General features: G+C 53.4%; 1 protein-coding gene across 1 annotated transcript in view; it reads right to left on the reverse strand.

Moving 5' to 3' along the window:
• Positions 1–18,624, reverse strand: part of LOC144951386 (macrophage mannose receptor 1-like) — a 63,529-nt gene that overhangs the window by 12,005 nt on the left and 32,900 nt on the right. The window contains exons 19-28 of the mRNA XM_078881625.1: positions 17,074–17,219; positions 13,416–13,527; positions 12,822–12,973; positions 11,827–11,932; positions 7,996–8,225; positions 7,849–7,869; positions 7,410–7,578; positions 6,733–6,885; positions 6,115–6,231; positions 5,214–5,381 (exon numbers count right to left, since the gene is read on the reverse strand). Coding sequence (XP_078737751.1) covers positions 5,214–5,381; positions 6,115–6,231; positions 6,733–6,885; positions 7,410–7,578; positions 7,849–7,869; positions 7,996–8,225; positions 11,827–11,932; positions 12,822–12,973; positions 13,416–13,527; positions 17,074–17,219 — 1,374 coding nt within the window. The remainder of the gene's footprint in view (positions 1–5,213; positions 5,382–6,114; positions 6,232–6,732; positions 6,886–7,409; positions 7,579–7,848; positions 7,870–7,995; positions 8,226–11,826; positions 11,933–12,821; positions 12,974–13,415; positions 13,528–17,073; positions 17,220–18,624) is intronic.

An 18,624-nucleotide genomic window follows, 5' to 3' on the forward strand; every position in this document is an offset into this window, starting at 1 on the left:
CGTGACACGGTTACATCTACACGACCACCGTGACACGGTTACATCTACACGACCACCGTGACACGGTTACATCTACACGACCACCGTGACACAGTTACATCTACACAACCACAGTGACACAGTTACATCTACACAACCACCGTGACACGGTTACATCTACACAACTACCGTGACACAGTTACATCTACACAACCACAGTGACACAGTTACATCTACACAACCACCGTGACACGGTTACATCTACACGACCACCGTGACACAGTTACATCTACACAACCACAGTGACACAGTTACATCTACACAACCACCGTGACACAGTTACATCTACACGACCACCGTGACACAGTTACATCTACACAACCACCGTGACACAGTTACATCTACACGACCACCGTGACACAGTTACATCTACACAACCACCGTGACACGGTTACATCTACACAACCACCGTGACACAGTTACATCTACACAACCACCGTGACACAGTTACATCTACACAACCACCGTGCCACAGTTACATCTACACAACCACCGTGACACGGTTACATCTACACAACCACCGTGACACGGTTACATCTACACAACCACCGTGACACAGTTACATCTACACAACCACCGTGACACGGTTACATCTACACAACCACCGTGACACAGTTACATCTACACAACCACCGTGACACGGTTACATCTACACAACCACCGTGACACAGTTACATCTACACAACCACCGTGACACGGTTACATCTACACAACCACCGTGACACGGTTACATCTACACAACCACCGTGACACGGTTACATCTACACAACCACCGTGACACAGTTACATCTACACAACCACCGTGACACAGTTACATCTACACAACCACCGTGACACGGTTACATCTACACAACCACCGTGACACGGTTACATCTACACAACCACCGTGACACAGTTACATCTACACAACCACCGTGACACGGTTCCATCTACACAACCACCGTGACACAGTTACATCTACACAACCACCGTGACACGGTTACATCTACACAACCACCATGACACGGTTACATCTACACAACCACCGTGACACAGTTACATCTACACAACCACCGTGACACGGTTCCATCTACACAACCACCGTGACACAGTTACATCTACACAACCACCGTGACACGGTTCCATCTACACAACCACCGTGACACAGTTACATCTACACAACCACCGTGACACGGTTACATCTACACAACCACCGTGACACGGTTACATCTACACAACCACCGTGACACAGTTACATCTACACAACCACCGTGACACGGTTACATCTACACAACCACCGTGACACAGTTACATCTACACAACCACCGTGACACAGTTACATCTACACAACCACCGTGACACGGTTACATCTACACAACCACCGTGACACAGTTACATCTACACAACCACCGTGACACAGTTACATCTACACAACCACCGTGACACAGTTACATCTACACAACCACCGTGACACAGTTACATCTACACGACTACCATGACACGGTTACATCTACACAACCACCGTGACACGGTTACATCTACACAACCACCGTGACACGGTTACATCTACACAACCACCGTGACACAGTTACATCTACACAACCACCGTGACACGGTTCCATCTACACAACCACCGTGACACAGTTACATCTACACAACCACCGTGACACGGTTACATCTACACAACCACCGTGACACAGTTACATCTACACAACCACCGTGACACAGTTACATCTACACAACCACCGTGACACAGTTACATCTACACAACCACCGTGACACGGTTCCATCTACACAACCACCGTGACACAGTTACATCTACACAACCACCGTGACACGGTTACATCTACACAACCACCGTGACACAGTTACATCTACACAACCACCGTGACACAGTTACATCTACACAACCACCGTGACACGGTTCCATCTACACAACCACCGTGACACAGTTACATCTACACAACCACCGTGACACGGTTACATCTACACAACCACCGTGACACGGTTAGATCTACACAACCACCGTGACACAGTTACATCTACACAACCACCGTGACACGGTTCCATCTACACAACCACCGTGACACGGTTACATCTACACAACCACCGTGACACAGTTACATCTACACAACCACCGTGACACGGTTCCATCTACACAACCACCGTGACACAGTTACATCTACACAACCACCGTGACACGGTTACATCTACACAACCACCGTGACACAGTTACATCTACACAACCACCGTGACACAGTTACATCTACACAACCACCGTGACACGGTTCCATCTACACAACCACCGTGACACAGTTACATCTACACAACCACCGTGACACGGTTACATCTACACAACCACCGTGACACGGTTACATCTACACAACCACCGTGACACAGTTACATCTACACAACCACCGTGACACGGTTCCATCTACACAACCACCGTGACACAGTTACATCTACACAACCACCGTGACACGGTTCCATCTACACAACCACCGTGACACAGTTACATCTACACAACCACCGTGACACGGTTACATCTACACAACCACCGTGACACGGTTACATCTACACAACCACCGTGACACAGTTACATCTACACAACCACCGTGACACGGTTACATCTACACAACCACCGTGACACAGTTACATCTACACAACCACCGTGACACAGTTACATCTACACAACCACCGTGACACGGTTACATCTACACAACCACCGTGACACGGTTACATCTACACAACCACCGTGACACAGTTACATCTACACAACCACCGTGACACGGTTCCATCTACACAACCACCGTGACACAGTTACATCTACACAACCACCGTGACACGGTTACATCTACACAACCACCGTGACACGGTTACATCTACACAACCACCGTGACACAGTTACTTCTACACAACCACCGTGACACGGTTCCATCTACACAACCACCGTGACACAGTTACATCTACACAACCACCGTGACACGGTTCCATCTACACAACCACCGTGACACAGTTACATCTACACAACCACCGTGACACGGTTACATCTACACAACCACCGTGACACGGTTACATCTACACAACCACCGTGACACAGTTACATCTACACAACCACCGTGACACGGTTCCATCTACACAACTACCATGACACGGTTACATCTACACAACCACCGTGACACAGTTACATCTACACAACCACCGTGACACAGTTACATCTACACAACTACCATGACACGGTTACATCTACACAACTACCGTGACACGGTTACATCTACACAACCACCATGACACAGTTACATCTACACAACTACCATGACACGGTTACATCTACACAACCACCTTGACACAGTTACATCTACACGACCACCGTGACACGGTTACATCTACACAACCACCATGACACAGTTACATCTACACAACTACCATGACACGGTTCCATCTACACAACCACCGTGACACAGTTACATCTACACAACCACCGTGACACGGTTCCATCTACACAACCACCGTGACAGAGTTACATCTACACAACCACCGTGACACGGTTACATCTACACAACCACTGTGACACAGTTACATCTACACAACCACCGTGACACGGTTACATCTATACAACCACCGTGACACGGTTACATCTACACAACCACCGTGACACAGTTACATCTACAAAACCACCGTGACACAGTTACATCTACACAACCACCGTGACACAGTTACATCTACACAACCACCGTGACACAGTTACATCTACACAACCACCGTGACACAGTTACATCTACACAACCACCGTGACACAGTTACATCTACACAACCACCGTGACACAGTTACATCTACACAACCACCGTGACGCAGTTACATCTACACAACCACCGTGACACAGTTACATCTACACAACCACCGTGACACAGTTACATCTACACGACCACCGTGACACGGTTACATCTACACGACCACGGTGACACGGTTACATCTACACAACCACCGTGACACAGTTACATCTACACAACCACCGTGACACGGTTACATCTACACAACCACCGTGACACGGTTACATCTACACAACCACCGTGACACGGTTACATCTACACAACCACCGTGACACAGTTACATCTACACAACCACCGTGACACGGTTACATCTACACAACCACCGTGACACGGTTACATCTACACAACCACCGTGACACAGTTACATCTACACGACCACCGTGACACGGTTACATCTACACGACCACCGTGACACGGTTACATCTACACAACCACCGTGACACGGTTACATCTACACAACCACCGTGACACAGTTACATCTACACAACCACCGTGACACGGTTACATCTACACAACCACCGTGACACAGTTACATCTACACAACCACCGTGACACAGTTACATCTACACGACCACCGTGACACAGTTATATCTACACAACTACCGTGACACAGTTACATCTACACAACCACCGTGACACGGTTACATCTACACAACCACCGTGACACAGTTACATCTACACAACCACCGTGACACAGTTACATCTACACAACCACCGTGACACAGTTACATCTACACAACCACCGTCACACGGTTACATCTACACAACCACCGTGACACGGTTACATCTACACAACCACCGTGACACAGTTACATCTACACGACCGCCGTGACACGGTTAGATCTACACAACCACCGTGACACAGTTACATCTACACAACCACCGTGACACAGTTACATCTACACAACCACCGTGACACGGTTACATCTACACAACCACCGTGACACGGTTACATCTACACGACCACCGTGACACGGTTAGATCTACACAACCACCGTGACACAGTTACATCTACACAACCACCGTGACACGGTTACATCTACACAACCACCGTGACACGGTTACATCTACACGACCACCGTGACACGGTTAGATCTACACAACCACCGTGACACGGTTACATCTACACAACCACCGTGACACGGTTACATCTACACAACCACCGTGACACGGTTAGATCTACACAACCACCGTGACACGGTTACATCTACACAACCACCGTGACACGGTTACATCTACACAACCACCGTGACACGGTTACATCTACACAACCACCGTGACACGGTTACATCTACACAACCACCGTGAGTCGGTTACATCTACACGACCGCCGTGGCGCTAATGCGCCAACTCGAGGGGGCTACCTTTGGGGGCCTCGCACACGTATCCCCGCAACCGATAGCACGGGTCCATCTTCCAGCTCCACTCTCTCGTGTCCACGTAGGTGCAGTACTCCAGAGGACTGTGCCAGTTGTGGTCGTGTTCAAAGTGCGTGAACCTCACGGGAGCGTTGTCCATCCACAGCAACTCTCCTGATGGCGGCAGGGGTGGGGGGGGTGAGGGGGGGCGGGGGGCCACAGGGGAAATGGGAATACGTGACTGGGCGGTACTCAGAGTCTCTATGGGTCTCGGGGAGTCTCCGTTGGGTTAACCACGTGGGTCCATAGGTTGGGTTTGATGGACCACCATCGCAACGCTGTGGGCTGTCTTTAACTTTCCGTTCGTAACAGAGATGTGGCGACGATGTGGTGACGTGGCGACAATGTGGTGACGTGGTGACGTGGTGATGTGGTGACGCGGTGATGTGGTGACGTGGTGACGTGGTGATGTGGTGCGCTCCAGCCTGCTGGTGCCGATTCGCCGCGAGGACACCCAAATTTACACGAACGCGGCGGCGGCGATGACGACGACGCACGCCCAAATGTCCTCGTGGCGTCTCTGCCAAGTGCCCCTGTTAGGGATTGCCGCCAACGCCGTGGCTGCCGGCAACGCCGTGGCTGCCGGCAACGCCGTTGCTGCCGGCAACGCCGTTGCTGCCGGCAACGCCGTTGCTGCCGCCAACGCCGTGGCTGCCGCCAACGCCGTTGCTGCCGGCAACGCCGTGGCTGCCGGCAACGCCGTTGCTGCCGGCAACGCCGTTGCTGCCGGCAACGCCGTGGCTGCCGGCAACGCCGTGGCTGCAGGCAACGCCGTTGCTGCCGGCAACGCCGTGGCGAGAGCGACGACCAGGCCTGCGGGGCCGCGAGTCCCGCGGCCGCCCCTCACCTTCCTGGTTCTTGAACATGCCGATCCACATGCCGGCCACCTGGTCGCCGAGCTGCTTCACGTTGTCCACGATGAAGCTGTGCTCCACGTGGTCGTTCACCGTCGCCAGCCTCCCTCCTGGGGAGGCGACGCACCAGGTCAGCCCCTCCGCTCGCACGTCATGGCAGAGGCACCCCCCCCTCCCCAACTGCTTGGGTAGCCCCCCTACTACTCGGGTAGCCCCCCCCCTCCCCCCCCCACTACTCAGGGTAGCTCCCCCCCCCCCACTACTCAGGGTAGCTCCCCCCCCATTGCCTGCATAGACTCTCCCCACTACTATGGTAGACCCCCCCCCATTACTTGGGGTAGCCCCCCCCCCCCCACTGCTCGGGGTAGCCCCTCCCCACTGCTCGGGTAGTCCCTCCCCATTGCCTGCGTAGCCCCCCCCCCCACTGCTCGGGGTAGCTCCAGTGTCGATGCCGTGACACCTGCCCTTGAAAACGATCAGTTTCAGCAGAGCACGGGCATTTGGCCGCTGCGGTTGAGTCGTGCTCGCGGTTACAGCCATCGCTGCGGTTGCTCAACTGCAGACGTGCGGTTGCGCTGGATGTTGCGGTTGCGCGGGTGCTAGCTGGTCACCTAGGCGGTTGCAGATGAGGATGGCGTACGACCAGGTGATGGTCTTGCTGCTCTGGAAGAGGTAGCAGCTGCTGCGGAACGGGACCCACGCCGTCCCCTTCGGATCCTCCGGGCAGCGGCCCTCCACCTCGGGGGGGACCGTCGGTGGCTTGACTGGCATGTGCCGGGGGTCAGGAGGTGCACACGGATCAGATAACTAGACAGAACAGCGTGAAGGCCGCAGAGTACATCATCGTCGTCGTCGTCATTAGCCGTGATGAATCCACCGGCCTCCTTCCACTGAGCCGCCACTACCACTTCTCAAGCATCCTGCGATGCAACGATCCGCCCCGCACGCAAACGGATCTCGCCATCGCTGCATCTCTTCGGTGGACGTGTACTTTTTTTAATGTATAGTCGAGATAGAACAACCACCACCGGGTTATCGCTAAATTACTGTGAACGCCTAAACGCGACGATGCCGGGTGGGTGAGCGAGCGGGTGGGCAAGCAGGCAGGCGAGCGTGCGGGCGAGCGGGCGGGCGAGCGGGCGGGCGAGCGGGCGTGCAAAAGGGCAGATGAGCAAGCGGGCGAGCGGGCGAGCGGGCGGGCGAGCGGGCGAGCGGGCGGGCGAGCATGCGGGCGGACGAGCGGGCGTGCGGGCGGACGAGCGGTCGAGTGTCGCGGTGCAGTTGGCACCGTGCCACTTCTTGCAAAGCACGGGCATTTTGCTGCTGCAGTTGGCGACGGTCCAGAGGCCCTGATTCTGTGCCGCGGCCACGCAGCTCCCGGCGTCCGCCGGCTGCTCCGGCGCCCAGTAGGTCACCGAGGTCGGCCAGCCATCGGTCCAGCCAAAGTCGCCGCCGGTCTGCGGTGCAGTCACGCAGAGGGAGGGAGACGGAGGGAGAGACACGGTGGGAGCCCCGTGGAGGGCGACGGTGCGGGGGCAAGCTGCTGCTGCTGCTGCGTTGGGCAGGCGAGGGGTCACTTGTCCCCCTGATCCCAGGCATCATCGCGACCCCCGTCAACACAGCGCGTCTGTCGCCTGGCAACCCACACGGACCAGTGGGAGGTCGTGCACTCTCCTGCCTCTCCCCTCCCATTATCCTGTTGTCGACACTAGATCTTGACTCCGCACCTTAGAATCGTGGTCGCTCGACTGTCGCGAAGAATCGCGCGCGTGCCCCCGTCACAAATCGCATCATTATAACAACGACATTATTATCGGTCCGGCCGATAATAATCGTCTTAATTGACACGACAGCCACCCCTTGCCAGGACTGACCAGGTTCCCGTTGAGTCCTATCCAGAGCGGCCTCGTGAGGTGGACGATGAGGGCGAGCATGGCCTGCTCGTAGGGGCTCACAACGCTTGCCACGTCCGCCCGCTGTGCCCGGCACGCCGACCGCGCCGCCGTCCAGCCCAGGGGCGTCTCCAGCACCCGGAACTCGGCGTCGCCAAAACGCATGAAACCGGCCAACGGAACCGCTTGCTCCCGGTTCGGCAGCAATGGGTCTGGCGGGACAGGGGCGGGGGCGGTCGGCAGGAAGGCCGTCTGTAGTCAGCAGGAAGGCCGTCTGTAGTGGGTACAGGGCCCACGTCGTTCTTACGGCTCTGCGTGGCTGTCATCGTCGTCGTCACGGAGAAGGGCGCTGCTGCATCCCATAGACGCGGCATGGATGGGAGAGCCAAATCATCCGGAGCACGTGTACCCACGTGGCAACTTTATTTGATTGGCTCTGTCGCTGGGTGGTAGAGGGCTGTCGTAATTTTACATTGTGCCTACACGACAACCTGACCCAAAAGAGACAAACAGTTGAGTCAGAATATCTGGTCGGGAAAACCTGCCTGTGAAATTAGCTCCCTCGAGCAATGCCCTGTTGCCCTCGTCATGAACAGGCCCCAGTGGTGAACAGGGCCTAGTGGTGAACAGGGCCTAGTGATGAATAGGCCCCAGTGATTAACAAGTCCTCGTGGTGAACAGTCCCCAGTGGTAAACAGGCCCCGTGCGCTAGTGATGAACAAGGCCTAATGATGAACAGGCCACAGTGATGAACAGGGCCTAGTGGTGAACAGGCCCTAGTGATGAACAGACCCCAGTGATGAACAAGTTCTAGTGGTGAACAGGGCCTAGTGGTGAACAGGCCCTAGTGATGAACAGGCCTCAGTGATGAACAGGGCCTAGTGGTGAACAGGCCCTAGTGATGAACAGACCCCAGTGATGAACAAGTTCTAGTGGTGAACAAGGCCTAGTGATGAACAGGGCCTAGTGATGAACAAGGCCTAGTGATGAACAGGGCCTAGTGGTGAACAGGCCCTAGTGATGAACAGACCCCAGTGATGAACAAGTTCTAGTGGTGAACAAGGCCTAGTGATGAACAGGGCCTAGTGATGAACAAGGCCTAGTGATGAACAGGGCCTAGTGGTGAACAGGGCTTAGTGGTGAACAAGTTCTAGTGGTGAACAAGTTCTAGTGGTGAACAAGTTCTAGTGGTGAACAAAGCCTAGTGGTGAACAGGGCCTAGTGGTGAACAGGGCTTAGTGGTGAACAAGTTCTAGTGGTGAACAGGGCTTAGTGGTGAACAAGTTCTAGTGGTGAACAGGGCTTAGTGGTGAACAAGTTCTAGTGGTGAATAGGGCTTAGTGGTGAACAAGTTCTAGTGGTGAACAAGTTCTAGTGGTGAACAAGGCCTAGTGGTGAACAGGGCCTAGTGGTGAACAGGGCTTAGTGGTGAACAAGTTCTAGTGGTGAACAAGTTCTAGTGGTGAACAAGGCCTAGTGATGAACAAGGCCTAGTGATGAACAGGGCCTAGTGATGAACAAGGCCTAGTGATGAACAAGGCCTAGCGATGAACAGGGCTTAGTGGTGAACAAGTTCTAGTGGTGAACAAGTTCTAGTGGTGAACAGGGCCTAGTGATGAACAAGGCCTAGTGATGAACAAGGCCTAGTGATGAACAAGGTCTAGTGATGAACAAGGCCTAGTGATGAACAAGGCCTAGTGATGAACAGGGCCTAGTGATGAACAGGGCCTAGTGATGAACAAGGCCTAGTGATGAACAAGGCCTAGTGATGAACAGGGCTTAGTGGTGAACAAGTTCTAGTGGTGAACAAGTTCTAGTGGTGAACAAGGCCTACTGATGAACAAGGCCTAGTGGTGAACAGGGCTTAGTGGTGAACAAGTTCTAGTGGTGAACAGGGCCTAGTGATGAACAAGGCCTAGTGATGAACAAGGCCTAGTGATGAACAAGGTCTAGTGATGAACAAGGCCTAGTGATGAACAAGGCCTAGTGATGAACAGGGCCTAGTGATGAACAAGGCCTAGTGGTGAACAAGGCCTAGTGATGAACAAGGCCTAGTGGTGAACAAGGCCTAGTGGTGAACAAGGCCTAGTGATGAACAAGGCCTAGTGGTGAACAAGGCCTAGTGATGAACAAGGCCTAGTGATGAACAAGGCCTAGTGATGAACAAGGCCTAGTGATGAACAAGGCCTAGTGGTGAACAAGGCCTAGTGGTGAACAAGGCCTAGTGGTGAACAAGGCCTAGTGGTGAACAAGGCCTAGTGATGAACAGGGCCTAGTGATGAACAAGGCCTAGTGATGAACAAGGCCTAGTGATGAACAAGGCCTATTGATGAACAAGGCCTAGTGATGAACAAGGCCTAGTGGTGAACAAGGCCTAGTGGTGAACAAGGCCTAGTGGTGAACAAGGCCTAGTGGTGAACAAGGCCTAGTGATGAACAAGGCCTAGTGATGAACAAGGCCTAGTGATGAACAAGGCCTAGTGGTGAACAAGGCCTAGTGGTGAACAAGGCCTAGTGGTGAACAAGGCCTAGTGGTGAACAAGTTCTAGTGGTGAACAAGGCCTAGTGGTGAACAGGGCCTAGTGGTGAACAGGGCTTAGTGGTGAACAAGTTCTAGTGGTGAACAAGTTCTAGTGGTGAACAAGGCCTAGTGATGAACAAGGCCTAGTGATGAACAGGGCCTAGTGATGAACAAGGCCTAGTGATGAACAAGGCCTAGCGATGAACAGGGCTTAGTGGTGAACAAGTTCTAGTGGTGAACAAGTTCTAGTGGTGAACAGGGCCTAGTGATGAACAAGGCCTAGTGATGAACAAGGCCTAGTGATGAACAAGGTCTAGTGATGAACAAGGCCTAGTGATGAACAAGGCCTAGTGATGAACAGGGCCTAGTGATGAACAGGGCCTAGTGATGAACAAGGCCTAGTGATGAACAAGGCCTAGTGATGAACAGGGCTTAGTGGTGAACAAGTTCTAGTGGTGAACAAGTTCTAGTGGTGAACAAGGCCTACTGATGAACAAGGCCTAGTGGTGAACAGGGCTTAGTGGTGAACAAGTTCTAGTGGTGAACAGGGCCTAGTGATGAACAAGGCCTAGTGATGAACAAGGCCTAGTGATGAACAAGGTCTAGTGATGAACAAGGCCTAGTGATGAACAAGGCCTAGTGATGAACAGGGCCTAGTGATGAACAAGGCCTAGTGGTGAACAAGGCCTAGTGATGAACAAGGCCTAGTGGTGAACAAGGCCTAGTGGTGAACAAGGCCTAGTGATGAACAAGGCCTAGTGGTGAACAAGGCCTAGTGATGAACAAGGCCTAGTGATGAACAAGGCCTAGTGATGAACAAGGCCTAGTGATGAACAAGGCCTAGTGGTGAACAAGGCCTAGTGGTGAACAAGGCCTAGTGGTGAACAAGGCCTAGTGGTGAACAAGGCCTAGTGATGAACAGGGCCTAGTGATGAACAAGGCCTAGTGATGAACAAGGCCTATTGATGAACAAGGCCTATTGATGAACAAGGCCTAGTGATGAACAAGGCCTAGTGGTGAACAAGGCCTAGTGGTGAACAAGGCCTAGTGGTGAACAAGGCCTAGTGATGAACAAGGCCTAGTGATGAACAAGGCCTAGTGATGAACAAGGCCTAGTGGTGAACAAGGCCTAGTGGTGAACAAGGCCTAGTGGTGAACAAGGCCTAGTGGTGAACAAGGCCTAGTGATGAACAGGGCCTAGTGATGAACAAGGCCTAGTGGTGAACAAGGCCTAGTGATGAACAAGGCCTAGTGATGTACAACAGGCCCCGTGCCCCAGGGAATGCCTTGCACCTTTGTTCTGCGTGCAGATGAAGCCGTGCTTCCCATCGCAGTGCACGTCCTCCCACTGCCCCACGGCCTCCATCTTGCTGGTGGCCAGCAGCAAAGCGCAGTCTTGCTGTCCCCACCACCACCACGAAAGAGACAAACATCGCTCATATAGCCACGTAACATTTTTGGAGCAAGTGCTGTAAGCGAGTAGCAGCACCTATGAAGGCCGGCATTGCGGTACATCAGGGGGTGGGTGACCGGCACCACCATGCCCCGGCTCCGCACCAGGCACTCGTATGAGGCCGATTCAAACTCGGGACGGCCCAAAACTGCTTCTTATAATTATCCGTGACGTTAGCAATGAGCGATAATCGAATCCGGTTCGCCGGGTTCGTAGCGCAAAGCGCTAAACGCACCACCGCACTACACCTCCAACACCAATACACCACCACCATCACACCAATCCCATCTCACCAAACCATCCCACCACCATCACACCAACAACACCACCACCACCACCACACCAACAACACCACCACCACCAACCCCATCAACGCCAACCCACCACCACACCAACAAAACCACCACCACAACCATCATACACCACCACACCACCACCACACCGCCACCGAGACTGAGGGGTGCATGCGAAGCGACCGCTGTGATTAAACAGCGCCGATCGAAGCGGCACAACGGGGAGCCGCGACGGGAGATCAATCCCAATCGAGTCAAATTAGCTGCGCGATTTTTGTTTCTTCTTTCTAATTTGGACCGCGACCGCCAAGCACACAACGGCCAACTTTTGTTTTGCGAACGGCCGTCACGGGGATGTTTTACGTTCGCCGCGAGCGAAGGAGACGGCGCGTAGCAGCAGCGGCGGCATCAATGCGACGGTTAATACCGCACCGCGCCGCGGTATTAACCGGATTCGAATCGCGGACCTCCGCAACAAACAAGCTGCGTTCGCGCGTCCCCGACCCTGAGACGAGGCAGGGTGGGGCGGCGAGAATCCGTACCCTGCTGTGGGTCGATCGCGGAGACTTCGGGGCCCAGTTGGTGAAGAGGACGGGCACGCCGCTGGTCCACAGGAAGCGCCCCTCCATGTTTCGATCGTTGAGGCCGATCCACATTCTGCCGTTCACCGCGGCCAGGTTGCTGACAATGAAGGCTGCGACAAAGACAAAGATCGCCCCCCCCCATCCACCCATATAGGTCGTTAGGGCGAGTTCTGCGAGCGATGCGCCCATGAAGGGCGACGTAGCGCACGAGTGGAGTTGTGTAGACAGCACCGCGGCTGACTTTTGTCTGCCCCGGCGGTGATGTTTACTCACCGCACCAGGTGCAGTACTCATTGTTTGAACAAAATGACGGGGGAGAGGTATGAGAGTGCATGGAGGGGAGTGAGATGAGAGGGGAGAGGTAGGAAAGTGCGTGGAGTATAGTGAGATGAGGTGGGAGATGCCAGTAACGTCCACGGTGGATCTTAAACGGGGACGTGGAGTGGACAGGGCAATCGCTGGGGGGGGAGGTTGGGGTGGGAGTTCCAGACAGTGGGGGCAGCAGATGAGAAGGAGTGAAGGAGCGGGGGGAGGGAGGTGAAACCCGCTGACCTTGTTCCCTCCAGTTGGTGATGGAGACCAGGTCACCCCCGGCCGTGCGGCAGATGTTGCGACTGTTGATCCACGTGTCCCACTCGGACTCATTGGAGTGGAACCTGTAGCACTTCAACGACAGCCGCACCACCACCACCACACGGAGCACTTCAACGACAGCCGCACCGCCACCACACGGAGCACTTCAACGACAGCCGCACCACCACGACACGGAGCACTTCAACGACAGCCGCACCACCACCACACGGAGCACTTCAACGACAGCCGCACCACCACCACACGGAGCACTTCAACGACAGCCGCACCACCACCACCACACGGAGCACTTCAACGACAGCCGCACCACCACCACACGGAGCACTTCAACGACAGCCGCACCACCACCACCACACGGAGCACTTCAACGACAGCCGCACCACCACCACACGGAGCACTTCAACGACAGCCGCACCGCCACCACACGGAGCACTTCAACGACAGCCGCACCACCACCACACGGAGCACTTCAACGACAGCCGCACCACCACCACACGGAGCACTTCAACGACAGCCGCACCACCACCACCACACGGAGCACTTCAACGACAGCCGCACCACCGCCACCACACGGAGCACTTCAACGACAGCCGCACCACCACCACACGGAGCACTTCAACGACAGCCGCACCGCCACCACACGGAGCACTTCAACGACAGCCGCACCACCACCACCACACGGAGCACTTCAACGACAGCCGCACCACCACCACCACACCACGGAGCACTTCAACGACAGCCGCACCACCACACCACGGAGCACTTCAACGACAGCCGCACCACCACCACCACACGGAGCACTTCAACGACAGCCGCACCACCATCACCACCACACGGAGCACTTCAACAACAGCCGCACCACCACCACACCACGGAGCACTTCAACGACAGCCGCACCACCACCACCACACCACGGAGCACTTCAACGACAGCCGCACCACCACCACCACACGGAGCACTTCAACGACAGCCGCACCACCACCCCCACACGGAGCACTTCAACGACAGCCGCACCACCACCACACGGAGCACTTCAACGACAGCCGCACCACCACCACCACACGGAGCACTTCAACGACAGCCGCACCACCACCACACGGAGCACTTCAACGACAGCCGCACCACCACCACCACACGGAGCACTTCAACGACAGCCGCACCGCCACCACACGGAGCACTTCAACGACAGCCGCACCGCCACCACCACACGGAGCACTTCAACGACAGCCGCACCGCCACCACCACACGGAGCACTTCAACGACAGCCGCACCGCCACCACACGGAGCACTTCAACGACAGCCGCACCACCACCACCACCACACGGAGCACTTCAACGACAGCCGCACCACCACCACCACACGAAGCACTTCAACGACAGCCGCACCACCACCACACGGAGCACTTCAACGACAGCCGCACCACCACCACCACACGGAGCACTTCAACGACAGCCGCACCGCCACCACACGGAGCACTTCAACGACAGCCGCACCACCACCACCACACGGAGCACTTCAACGACAGCCGCACCACCACCACCACACGGAGCACTTCAATGACAGCCGCACCGCCACCACACGGAGCACTTCAACGACAGCCGCACCACCACCACCACACGGAGCACTTCAATGACAGCCGCACCGCCACCACACGGAGCACTTCAACGACAGCCGCACCACCACCACCACACGGAGCACTTCAACGACAGCCGCACCGCCACCACACGGAGCACTTCAACGACAGCCGCACCACCACCACCACACGGAGCACTTCAATGACAGCCGCACCGCCAGCACCACAAGATGGCGCCACACTGTACACTGTACAACATCGCCATTGTACTAACCTCGCTAAGTGCATTCTCGGCCGCCATCCCTGGCGAGTACTCTAAATTAACTCGTTCGATTTAAAGTTGTTACAGGACATCCTTTTGGGTATCTTTCGTCATCTTTTTTCGGTACTTACATGTAAACAAGAAATCTCTGCAAATTTCTAACCAAATTTTGTTTTACCTCCCCCTCAGGAATGTGTGTGTATATTTTTTTGTGTATTGGGTGCAATTGTGAACAACAGCCGTATCGGACATAAGAGCTTTTTTTTGGGTTAGATCGCGTAAATATATAAACGTGTCGTTAGAACCCACCACCACCCGACACAGCCAACTAGTAAAGGTTGTCACGCAAACGGAACGTGCCAATTCGTCACTAGTACAGCACTAACCGGTTGTGTGTTGGAGAGCCAAGCCACAACATTTACAATCTGAGCAGCGCGACATTTTGCCAGTAACTACAACCAGCTTCATCAGGCGACAGCAAGATCTGCGGAGAAGTCCACCTGTTTCGTTCCTTATATAGAGGCGTAGATGTGGTGACCGCATCAGACGTGAGTACATCTGTGAGGGTTTAGGTCTGGCGGCCAACCCTATGTCTGTGTGTGGGGGGGGGGGTAGCCTGCCAGAAGGCTTAACGACTTCACCAGTTTACAAGTAGCAGAGCCACTGACAAACTGCTTGGTGAGCGATGCCCGCCACACCAATCTCATTGGAAGGCATCGCAGCATTCAAATCGGATTGGTGCAAATGGAAGGGGTGGGAAGATTAAAATAATTAACAAGGAACGGTTGATAAAGAGGAAAAGAGATTGGAAGAAAGAGGATAACCTGCTAGAAAGGGGGGGGGGGGGTACAGGACATATAGGGGGCCCGAGAGAGAGCTCGGGGCGCATCCTGGAGTGTCGCATGGTCCGTATGGTCTCTATGTGTTTGCACGTTATCTGCAAATAAACGATAGAGTTGAACTATACTTACCTCGTCCCAAGTCCTTTTCACATATATCTAAATCGGCATAAACATTGGTACACTGCAGCTCAAAGACTCGCCCCTACTAGGCGTGTGGCGAAGCTAGGAGATGTCTATGGCTGAGCTCGGCATTTAAAGGCCCCAAGACCGGAATTTGTGATCTCGCCGACAATGTTTATCCTCCTATATCGTAGGTGGTGAAGTGCGTTGTTTTATTTCCGTTGTTTCACGTCACGTTGCGTTTTCCGGGGAAACGCATCCCCAACGTAAATCGAGGACTTGCCACGAAACTTACTTTGGTCATAATTTATATGATTATTACTACTATTATTACTATCCTGGAGAGACACACGCCAAGTCCCGGGACTCGTGCTCCAGGAGGGGGTGCCGCTGTTACGTTGGGTTTTCATTATTTCGAAGACTGCTTCCCTGCCAATCGATTCACGTGGGGAGAAACAGATACAGGCGGTCCTCGACTTATGAATGCCCTCACTTACGAACGCCCGCACTTATGATCACCCTTACTTATGAACGCCCTCACTCACGAGTGCCTGCACTCAGGAACGACCACACTTACGAAACAGCTTCCAAGAAATATAATTGTTTTACATTTCTTATTATTTATGAGTTTAACAAAGCTTCCCTTTTCGTTGAACCGTAACACTTTTCATAACGCTAACCATACGGGCATTTAAATACACGGTGCAACTGTTGAGTTCCCGGCGAGCCTTACCAACGGTTCGACTTACGAACCAGTTCGACTTACGAACGGGTCTACGGGAACGAAATTTCATTTTTCGTAACGCGAGAACTTGCCCGTACCTTGTTTCCAAAGGGCAGCCAGTCGGAGGGGCAGCCGCCGGCAGTGGGGGCGGTGGGGGGGAGCGTGGGCAGCCCCGCGGCCGACGCGTTGTTGCGCTCGCAGATGAACACCAGGGGCACGCCGCAGTTGATGTCGTTCCATTTCCCTGCGCCAGCCGCAGAAAACCGAGTGGGGCAATCGCCACCGCCACGCACCCACCGCCACACCGCATGCACCCCACGTCGTAAGTTTTGTATACAAAGGACGCGGTGGCGCGAACCGCTTCTGCTCAAGCCACATGCCGGAGGGAAATGAGGCCCCCTAAAAACTACGAAGCCGCCAGTTGAGCATCGATTATAATCCAGCACCGCGCGATTATCCGGCTGCTTCCAACATTTCATCCGGCAGTCCCGGGCTGATCCCGGGGAAACCGGGAGCAACTGCTCCAAAGGCTGTAAACGAGTCCGGCGATCGTCAAACACGTCGTGGTTGTGTTGAAACAAGAGCGTAGTGGTGTGTGACAAAAATAATAAAAACATAATCAGTGTTCACCCTTTCTGGAAAATAAAAAACAAAAGGTGTTAAGATTTAGATTTAAAGCTTTCGTGACTGCAGGGATTCATCTTCTTGGTTCTTTCGGTAAAGTCACGTAGAATGGAAATAATAAAATAATAAAAATAAAACATAATAAAATAATTCTCACCACGTTTTGGCCACAACGCAAGCAGCCGTCCTCAGGTGAAGACAGCTGCTTGCGTTGTGGCCGTAACGTCGTGAGAATTATTTTATTATGTTTAATTTTTATTATTTTATTATTTCCATTCTCTACGTGACTTTACCGAAAGAGCCAAGAAGGTGTTAAGATGTTCAAACACCAAATAGAAACCTTTTTTGCAAGGGATCAAGTTCGCATTAACCACACAGGTTCCTTCTGGTGAACTTCCAAACAAGCATGCTCTGATAATTACAATCAATGGCGTTGTCTTTGAAATTGATTGGCCTATACCAGTGACAGCAGCAGCCTTCTTTAGGGCCTCGTCTCACTAGCAGTGTCAGCCCAGAGGCTAACGCCAAAAGGCGGCTACGTAGTGGTGCTACGAACATCGCCCCATCGTGCAGAATCTTCGAGATTGGAGTGGTAAGTTCGGTACAGTAAATACAGGAACTTTTTTACAGTTGCATCTTTATTTTTGTCTGTTTGTATGTTTATTCATGCCAATTTCACGTAGTAAACACATTTTAAAACACACGCAAAAAACATATACACAACACCTAACATTTAATGTTATGCGAGAATGTGCAAAAATTAGCTATTTCAAATAACGATGATGTAGTGATTATCCGGCGTGTTTAAAAATCCGGCATCCCCGAAGCCGTCGGATAACACTGGTCTACAATTTTTAGACGTCGTCTGCTTCAGAAATGAAATGTGCTGTTCATTATGGATTTTGACGTGCTTAATTTCAAATATGACAAAACTGATTGGCTACTGTTCTGAAGATATTTATGTTTTTACATTTCACGTCTATGTATATTGTGTAGATAGTATAGTTACTCTTTGGTTCTTTCGG

The sequence above is a fragment of the Lampetra fluviatilis genome, chromosome 62, assembly GCF_964198595.1.
Source record: "Lampetra fluviatilis chromosome 62, kcLamFluv1.1, whole genome shotgun sequence".
In the NCBI taxonomy this organism is placed as follows: Eukaryota; Metazoa; Chordata; class Hyperoartia; order Petromyzontiformes; family Petromyzontidae; genus Lampetra; species Lampetra fluviatilis.